Source organism: Diceros bicornis, chromosome 23 (assembly GCF_020826845.1).
Source record: "Diceros bicornis minor isolate mBicDic1 chromosome 23, mDicBic1.mat.cur, whole genome shotgun sequence".
NCBI lineage: Eukaryota > Metazoa > Chordata > Mammalia > Perissodactyla > Rhinocerotidae > Diceros > Diceros bicornis.
The window spans coordinates 42,958,290-42,968,559 of NC_080762.1; the positions used below are offsets into that span (position 1 = coordinate 42,958,290).

The following is a 10,270-nucleotide window of genomic DNA, read 5'->3' on the forward strand; positions in this document are numbered from 1 at the left end:
AGGCAGCGCGGCCACGCCAGGCAGTGAGAGGCTGACTCCAGCCCGGTCAGCCAGGGTCTCCTTGGAGGTGAGCCCAGCTGGGAGTGCCCTGTACACAGCCATTTCCCGGCAGGTATCTCTGTGGAGGGGAATGTTCCCGCAGTTCTTCCTACAGTTTGAGCTGACAAAGGCACAGCTTTTCTCTTGCAGATGCCAGTTGTTCCTGGGTCCGTTTTTCTGGCCCCAGACATGCATTATTTTTTCATAATAGATGAAAGTTCTAGAAGCATGTTCTGAAAGAGATAGGAAACAAAACAAAGAAACAAAACAAAATAGACTCAAAGGGCTTGTAAAAGTCAGTCCTGCCGATCCACCTGGGACTCTACGTATGTCACAAACACCAGGGATCCAAACAAAACCTGCTGTAGTGGACAGTTCTCCCTACACTGCTCCAGAGATGAACGCCCATGTGAGAGGCTTTGTTCCCTGACAGCATCACTGTGGAAGATTTGAATCCCACCTGCCATCTCTTTCTCCCTCTCCAGTTGTTGTTTTGTCCAAAATCCAGGTCTAAGACTAAAAAGGCCAACCTTTCCAAAGCTCCATTTTTGTCCCCTCACAATTAGCCAGAATTTTGACTTTATATAATGTGAAAGGGCAAAACTGATCCAAATGTGGAATGTTCCCTTTTGTAATAATCTACCCTTGATCCTAAACATATGCTAAACTTAGGCTGCTTTGTACAGGGAGAGCAAGAAGCAGCAGTGGGTTATGGGAGAAGGAGCTTGGGCTGAGTCAGACAGGCTTGCGATAAAATTTTAGATCATCCACTTGTCCAATAAATATTAATTTACTCCCTGCTATGTCCCAAGGACTGTGCCTCACCACATCCTAATTGCCTGACTTTGGACAAGTCATCTATTTCCTTATCCATAAAGTGGGAATAATTTACAGTGAGGAAACCCATGTCACAGCGTCTAGACCACAACAGGCCCTCAATAAAGTGGGTGTCTTTCCTCCTCTACTTTAGATTCTTTGGTAATGGATATAGTATGTAATATCGATATATTCTATAAAATTCATACATTATGTAATATGATATATTATGTAAAATTCTTCTGCCAAAAGGTTCAATAAATTATAACCCTCCAGTTCACCCTCCAAACACCCATCTAATAACCCTTGTTAAATAATGTTGAGTTGAAAAAGACGTTCCCAAATGAGATAAAGAGTCTAGAATTCATAAAGATTTTAGATTTAAGATAATATTAAAATTTTAAAGATGCCATAAACAGGGATAAGAGACAAGCAGACTGGGAGGAAATCTTTATATATATATATATATATATATATATAAATATATTATATACATTATATATACATATAAACATTATATATACATATATATACATTATATATATATAATGAGCTAATAATATAAAACCATGTAAGAATGCCTAGAAATTAGAAGAAAAACAAATATCCCAACAAAAAAATAGACAAGGATAATTCATGATAGAAATACAGATGGTCAATAAACATTCATGAAGAATCTTAGTAGTAATCATGGAAACATGGAAACGTAAATTAAAACAAAGGGAAACATTTTTAGTTCATCAGATTGGGGGTAAAAGAAAATGTCCGGTATTGGCACGGGCATGGGTAAAGAGGTGCTGATGTTCTGGTGAAAGGATAAATTGGTACGGTCCTTCCTGAGCAAACATTGGCAGCATCTATCAAAATGTAAAATGTGCATGCCTGTTAAAACCAATAATTGCACTTCTAGGTACCTATCAAAGATATATGTATGAAACATTCACCATACCATTGTTTGCAGAAGAAAAAAGTTAGAATGGCTAGATGGCCATCAAGTACCTTCTGGCTCATCCACACTATTACTATCAAAAAGGATGAGCTAGTACAAAACTGAGGCAGCGCCATAGGTGCTGACATGGGAAGATGCCTGCCACATACATTAAGTGAGCAAAGGCAAATTGCAGAGACATCTTTATAGTATGATCACATTTATGTTTTAAAAAACAAGTAACAAATACGTGTGGATAGATATTTGTCTTCAAAGACAGATTACAAATGCACTGAAGAAGGTAGGGGAACGCATCCCGTGCTGTTCACAGCAGTTGCCTTCAGGGAGGGAAGTTGGGAATTGAGTCCAGGGGAGAATAAGAGATGAACTCTCACCTGGTCAGGTTCACATTTTACTCTACATTCTTTTATATTGCTTGATTTCCTTTCAGTAAGCATGTATTACTTCAATTTGAAAAACAGCAAATAAGAAAAAGACTGTTCTTTCAAACCTTTAACAGTGGTACCCCTGGTCTGAACCACACCCCTCTCCACCTGGCCCACTGTGCAAGCCTCTGAGCTGGTCTCCCTGATGCACTCTTACTCCTTGTCTTAGTCCGTTTGGGGTGATATAATAAAATTCTGTAACTGGGTGGGTTATAAAGAATGGAAATTTATTTCTCACAGTTCTGGAGGCTGGAAGTCCAAGCTAAAGGCGCTGGCAGATTCACTGTCTGGTGAGAGCCTTCTTCCTGGTTCATAGACAGTTGTCTATGCTCCCTTCTCCAGCCTTCCTTCTCTCCACAGCCTTCCTACCACCCTGAGCTCCAGATCACATGGCTCCCCAGACAGCCCTGCTGTGCCACACCTCTCAGCCTTTGTCTGTGCTGCTCCCTCTACTGGGATGGCCTTCTTCCATGTACCCCAGTCCTCTCAGGTCTGGAGGAACTCACCACATCTTTCAGGACTCAATTCAAAATTAACTTCAACTATGAAGCTTCTGCTGACCCATCCATCAAGAAATGATCACTCCTTCCTTTGCCTACCCACTCTCTCTACCATGGGACCTTACACTTATCACATTTACATGTTTACCTGTCTAACTTTTCTATCTATACTCTGAGATCTTCGTTGGCAGAGATGATATTTTATCCATTTATACACCCAGCACTTATAAGACTGATTGATATGAAGTAAATTTTTAATAAATTTATAATATAAATTGAATTTAACTGAATATATTGAATGAATGAATTTAACTCTCTGTAAATTAACCTCGCTCTCCTCCTCTCCCTCTCTCTCGACACACACATATACACATCAGGAAGGATGAAAGGGAAGGCTAAGAAGTAGCCAGAGGGGAACACGTCTTGTGACACTTCCATGTTCAGTCAGGCTGTTTGTCTTTACTTACCATTGATGTTCTGTGCCCAGTGGCTGAAGGTAGAAGCGAGGGGCTGTCTTCCCGGTGCGGAAAGTCCAAGAAAGAGCTATTCCGAGAACTGGAGCTTCCTGAGTCATTGGGCAGCTGTCCCTTTTCAGACAGTATTCTGGACAGAAAACTGGCCTTGCGACTGCCAGAGCGAGATCTGTCTGTCCAGACCCCACTCTCTCTCACGCTGCCGTCGCTGTCTCTGCAGTGACTGTGAAAATCTGTGAGAGGCTCTCCTGAGGATCGCGGGTCCTGGGGCTGCTCCCAGGTTCCTATTGTATAGGATGGACAGTGTCTAGGAGCTGTGGTTGTACCTAAGCAGGACTGGGACGGTGTATTTTGCAGGCCAAAGGAAGAATGGTCTGGTTGCTGTCCAAGGTGCTGAATCCTAGCATCGTCATCCCAGGGACATGGGCTGTGGACATGGAGCTGTCCGCTGTGCTGATCCTTCTCAGCCCAGTCTTTTTTACTACAAGGGTCTACCTCAAATTGCCTGGGCTGTTGGATTTGCCACATGGTTTTAGACTTTGGCACATTGAGTTGGATGACTTGTTGTTGATTGTTGGCTTGAAGTAGAGAGATTTTTTCAGGCAAGGGAGAGCAAATCATACTCTGTTGGGCCACTGAATATTTTTTCAAATGGAATGGAGGACCTCTTTCATCCTCAATGCCCTCATTGCTGGATTCCTCATAAAGTGCCTTCATGATTTTTCTGATTCCCAGATGAAATATTTCTAGTACATTGAGGAACAAAGAGATGGCTGCAATGCTGTGCATAAAGAGCATGAAAATGGTCTTCTCTGTAGGCCTGGATACAAAGCAATCCACTGCATTGGGGCATGGAGGTTGAGTGCATTTGTAAAGGGGATGCATTTGAAACCCATAGAGAATATATTGGCCTATTACAAACCCTACTTCCAGCACAGATCTAGTCAAGATGTGTAAGACATAAGTACGCAGCAGACATCCTTTCAGAGGGACTTTATGGATCCTCTTCTGCTCCTCTAACCTCCTCAGTTCTCTCTCTATCCTTTGTTGCTCATCCAAGTCAAGCTCTGGGTTCTCCATCTGAGCTCTAAGATGTGACTTTTTCCTCTGCCTCTCCTTTTCAAAGGCCCTGAGTCTATAAAGTGCATGGCCCATATACACCAAAGAGGGAGAAGACACAAAGATGATCTGTAAAACCCAGAACCTGATCAAAGAGATAGGGAAAGCATCATCATAACAGATATTGTTACAACCTGGCTGCTGGGTGTTGCAGGCAAATGCTGACTGTTCGTCATCCCAGACATCTTCAGCAGCCACACCAAGTACCAGCATTCGGAAAATGAAGAGGATGGTCAGCCAGATTTTCCCCACTATGGTTGAGTGGGAGTGAACTTCCTCTAGGATTCCACCCAATAAGTTCCAATCCCCCATGGTAAGATTAATGTCTGAAATATACAGAGAACACTGAGGTTAATAGCACCCATGGATGTAACATATAAAGACACAGGCTCATCAATACAGAAGGTTCTTTTCTTTATGTCAGTAAAACTATGAAGGATTTTCCGGCCCTAATATTTATGGCTCTTGTTTGATGAAATAGAATGTTTCCAAGGAATATCAGTTTTTGAAAAAATACCAAAGACCCTCCACAATCTGACCCAATTTCCTTCCTATCCTCTTCTTCTCTCCCACACAAAGTCACCTGTCATTCTAATATACTCACTGGCCCCCATATTTGTACAATGCATTCCATTCCACAATTTTGCTCATTTTTCTACCCATCTGAGATTTCCCACTTACCATACATCCTACATGGTCTTAAATAAGTCTCAACTCCTCCAGGAAGTTTTCCCTAGCCATCTCAAGTCAAAGTGATTTTTCCTATTCCTGAATTCCCACAACACTGTTGTTTATACCACTCATTTGGCACTGTGCCTAAAACGAGTTTTGTGATGGTTGTGTCTTATGTCCTCTTTTCTGGAAAGGTACACTCTTTGTAGATAGAAACACTTTCTATAGCATTTTGGTCTTTGACACAGAAGGTACTGATAAATAATAGTGGATTGAATTGCCTTTTCATTTTAAAACTTGGTTCCTTGACCCTAACACTGGGATAATCATCAGTAGAAAAACAAAGTAGGTCCTCACTATATATTATCCATGGCTCACACTGCAACACTGAAAGTACAAGTAACAAAAACAAAAATCAGCCAAATAAACCCTCAGGAACTGGTACAGAGTAGCAGTAAAGATTTAGCAGACACAGAAAGAAGACATATGATTACATCCACAAAGCCACATCTGGAACAGAATGTTTTCATGGAAGCTGTGAAAAGTGAACATAAACTGCTTCTCTAGCAAGCTTGGGATATGGGAAAGAATTGAAGCATAGTGGACATGAATAGGTTATTTGGTTTACCCTGAAAAAATGAATGTTTCTCAAGGTTTAATGAGGTTAAATACTTGGTAGGTTAAAGGCTCTATGATGTGGAAGACTTCCAGATATGAAAAATACAGAGGGAAAACAGGAAAGTGTTATTAAGTTAAAACAGATAATGAAACAATTTTCTCCTTCCATCCTTCATTCATTCAACAAAATTTACTAAAATCTTACTATCACCTAGGCATTCTGCTAGATGCCAGGGAATTCAACAATGAACAAGATATACCTGGTCCAGCCCTCACAGTACTTAGTCACTTAGGACTCCCACTAACATATAAAATGGACAAATAGCGAAAAAGGACAAATGAATATCAATTCAAAAATACAAGACAAGAAACACGGAATCATTATATTTTCCCTACTTATCTCCAAACACAAAAATAAATTCCAGATGGAAGTATTAAATGTAAAAAAAGTAAATCATAAAATTAAAATAAAACGTAAAAGAATATCTTTTATAATCTTTTTTTCTTTTTTTTCTTTTGGTGAGGAAGATTGGCCCTGAGCTAACATCTGTGCCAATCTTCTTCTATTTTGCATGTGGGATGCTGCCACAGCATGGCTTGATGAGTGGTGTGTAGGTCTGCGCCTGGGATCTGAACCTGTGAACCCCAGGCTGCTGAAGCGGAGCATGTGAACTTAACCACTACACCACTGGGCCGGCCCTCGTCTTTTATAATCTTGAAGTACCGGAAGACTTTTTAAGCATATCAATGCCAGAAATGATAATGGGAAAAAAATTATAGATTTTACCTACAAAATTGAATGGCAAAAGTGGAGATGTCTAGAAGGCATTTGGGTCTAGAGAACAACAACAACAAAAGGAACAAAACTAGAGATAAACATTTAAACATTTGTGAATAATCATTGACTAGGTAGAGGAGATCACTCAGGGACAAGAAGAAAAAGTGATCCAACGACAGAACCCTGAGAAATAGCACAGGAAAAGTCTACAAAGGAAAATGGGAAATGGCCCAAGATAGGAAGGTGTCACTGAAACCAAAGCAGGACAGAACTTCAAGAAGTAGAGAATAGTTGACAATGCCAAATACACATACACATACCACTATTTAAATAAATTAATTTAATGTTGGGATATACCACACTCAGGAATTAGAAAACTCAATATTTGTAAAGAAGTCAGTTCTCCCCAGATTAATTGATCCGTAGATTTAATGTCTATGTATGTGACTATAAGAGCATGGAGAAAAAACAAGGAAGGACACACACCAGGAAGTTCATATAGGTTACTAGAGGTCTGTAGGAAATGATGAGGATAGAGAGGGAGTTTGGAGGAGGAAAGAAGAGGCAAAACAGAAAAAGGAAAAGGAAAAAGGAAGAAGACTCTTTTTTTTTATATCCCACTAATTTATTAGACATTTTTACATTGCAAATTAAAATATTTTTTGCACTATGTAAGTAAATATGGAAGCAGATTCCACTGGTTGCCTCTTCAACATCCATCTGTCCCCTTCCTACCAGCAGCTCAATTGTGCTTAGACATTCAACTTCCTCCATGAGGCGATGTGATTGAGGGGAGGTTGACAGCTCTAAATCAATCATGGTTGGCCCCACTTGGAGGATGTCTTCTTGAGTGACTCTTACAAAAACTAAGGAATAGATGCCCACTCTTTTTCATCTTTCTGTTTGCTTGCTATGGTATAATGCATCAAACAGCTAAGCGTTTGAGAACATGAGGAATCCAGCCTGTAGACAAAGCTAAGACCCAAAGATGATAGAGCAAAATATAAGAATATCATGGGTGCTGGATTAAATTTTTGAGCTGCTGAATTCTGTAATCCTGGAGTCATCCTATCTCTGGTCAGAAAGACTCTTCTTCTAAGGAAGCATAACTGATTTTTATCCAATGTATACATTTATGTAAATTTATACCTATATGTGTATACATATGTATAAATTACTTTTTGAATACAATTTTAAAAGTAGTAGATACCTCTGAATTTGGAAATGGTATTAATGAGACTTTTATATTTTACTCTGTATACTTGCAAATTGTTTGAAATTCAAAAATTAAGAATGTAGTCATATATAGTACTTGCAAATAAAAAATTGGATTTTAAAATTTCAGACATGTCTCATTAACTGAAGCAATAATTTACTAGGCTCTATCTTCTCAAAGAATTTAGGTCCTTTTCCATAATTATTCTTTTAAAAATTTCTGGGCATTATTCTTTACTAAAAAATAATTCCTTTGGCACTTAAAAAAAATCTAGAGCTTCTATTTTATACAAAAACCCTGAGGTGGGAAAGCTAACTCACTTCATTAATTTATTCTTTATTTGGCAATCTTAAACTATTTGAGCCTTCTTTTTTCCACTTTTTAAAACTTGGAAATTATTATTTTTAAATAGCAAGTAAAGAAAAACTGGGCCTACATGAAAAACAGAAATACAATCATGCATATTGGCAGGCAAGAGCAAGATCCTTTAGACAAGTGTTCCTACGTTTCCCAAAAATAAATACTTTTTACCATTAAATGACTACAAGTCCTAGAAATATTCTTGAATTTTATTTTATTATCAAATACTAATTTAGCATCTCCTATTTTGTAAAAACCTGGTACTCCTTTCCTGAGTTTTATTTCAGATCTTATCCGTCTATCCTCAAAAGGATTTCTTATATTTCTCATAAACAAGAGAGTCCACATATTTACCACTTACCTTATGGGTGACAAAAAAAAACCACGAATGGGTTCGAAGAACCTTAAAGGTGGACCATGTGTGGCTAATCAGTGGAACAGCTGCTACTGGTTGCAGATATAAAGGCTCTGATCAGCTGGCTGTGGGGCCCAATCCAGAATGAACACAGTAATTTTGATCAATGGAGTCTAACCTAGTCCTCACCAGAGGTCAAAATGTCCTTTGGTGCTTTGTAGTTCTCTTGTAATATTTTTTTCTAATTGACACCAAGCTGGAGACCCTCTTGATGTATCATATTTGCAAATGAAAAGTGACACAAATGAGAATTTTCCTTTTCCGTTAGTGGGTGATTACAGTGATCTGACGTTGGGTGCATTTCTTTCAGTCAATTGATTGCTCTGGGAATCGATGTCACAGATCAATGGGTCATGTCCGATTTCATCAACAGCTGCCTAGGGCGAGTCTGGCCTCATCAAATATGAACAATGAATAATGGAGTGACAATCAAACCCAAAGTGTTTTTGCAAATCATGCCATGCTGAAAGAAGAAATATCTCAAAAGGAGATGAAGCATTTTATACCCCTGAGAGGGGGCTCTGCCCGTCTGCAGATTATGTGTTCTAGCAACATTCTATTAGGCTGAAACAGGCAGCTCAGGAAAATTTTTTTCTTTTTCAGTAGAGAAACCGAACGCCTTAGAAACCTATATCAGATTTTTGTAGAGAGAGTATTCAAATTCCAAAGAGGTCAAATGACTTGCCCAATGCAGATAGAGACCAGATCTCCTAACTCCCAATCTCGTAGCATCTTACATTAGTCACATCTCAAGTACACTATCTTACTGCCATCTTAGAGGAGTTTACAGCAAGGGTGTCACTAGAACTCAATGATGGCTTCAAATCACAGCTCCTAGCACATTTCTAAGCCTGCTCTTTTCCATACGAAATAGAGAAAGTACATAAAACTGATAGTTCATAAGTATCATCTGCCTATTCTATTTTCATATATTTAGTTTCTGTTTTTATTTTTGTTTTTGTTTTATTGAGGTATAATTGACATATATAATTAGTTTCAGGTGTACAATATAATGATTCAATATTTGTATAAATTGTGAAATTCAGATATTTAGTTTTAAAGAAAGGATAATAATAAAAGCCAAACCGGTGAGGAGGTTAAATTTCCACTACCCTGGCATACTAGCCTCAAGTGCAAATTGATTGTCAGAATTAATTAGAGGTGAAAACACGCAATGTATTAATATGTGTATTTGTATAATATTGGGTACACTGTCTAAGAAAGGCCTGTGGGAGATCAGAGTTGGCCACCTCAAAATATCTCTTTACCTTGATTATTTTGTGAAAGACACTTTGACCTCCCCCTACTAACTGCCTAAAAGAATTTAACAGTTATCACAATAGATAACTCTGGGTATCAATAGACTGCAAGTGCCCAGGGTCCTTGCTAAGCCCATTCATATCAAAGTTCTGTTTACCAAACATTTACATTGGTAAGGGAAATCTCCATTTGTAAAGGTATCTCCCTCTCTGTACTGGGAAGAAGGGGGGATGACCTCATCTCTAGAAACTTGTCACTGTGGAAGGCAAGGCCTTAAATCTGCATAACAACCTTATTCTTGTTTACTGTGCTTTTCTGGTAATCTCCCATAGCTGTTGGAGGATCCCCCAACATCCTCCTTTGTCTTTCTATTTAAAAGGAGAACCTCTGCCTTTTTGTCGAGTTACTCAGCTTTTTCTGGGTCTCTCCCATGTATACATGTTATAAAGCTTTGTTTGATTTTCTCCTGCTATTCGATCTCTTATTCAATTTAACTTGTAGCCCACGCAGAAAGGACCCAGAGTGGGTAGAGGATAGCCTTCCTCCCCTTCAGCCCTTAACATTTAATTCTAAAATTCACCTGCAAAGTAATGAATTTAATACCTTTAATGCATTTTATCAGAGTCAAAA

At 38.9% G+C, this 10,270-nt stretch overlaps 1 protein-coding gene across 1 annotated transcript; it reads right to left on the reverse strand.

Moving 5' to 3' along the window:
- Nucleotides 1-207: 207 nt before the first annotated feature.
- GJA10 (gap junction protein alpha 10) lies at nt 208-4,834 on the reverse strand. Its single transcript, XM_058566624.1, has 2 exons — nt 3,197-4,834; nt 208-272 (listed from the first exon to the last, which is right to left on the reverse strand). Exons 1-2 carry the CDS (start codon nt 4,631-4,633, stop codon nt 234-236), a joined length of 1,476 nt encoding a protein of 491 aa, XP_058422607.1. The 5' UTR covers nt 4,634-4,834; the 3' UTR covers nt 208-233.
- Between the last annotated feature and the right edge of the window lie 5,436 nt (nt 4,835-10,270).

What these genes read in the sequence shown, in the direction of transcription:
- GJA10 (XM_058566624.1), bottom strand. Translation starts at nt 4,633, where the DNA reads ATGGGGGATTGGAACTTATTGGGTGGAATCCTAGAGGAAGTTCACTCC. An exon ending in CTGGGCACAGAACATCAATG is followed by an intron (nt 273 to 3,196) that starts GTAAGTAAAGAC and finishes TATCTCTTTCAG; the next exon opens with AACATGCTTCTAGAACTTTC.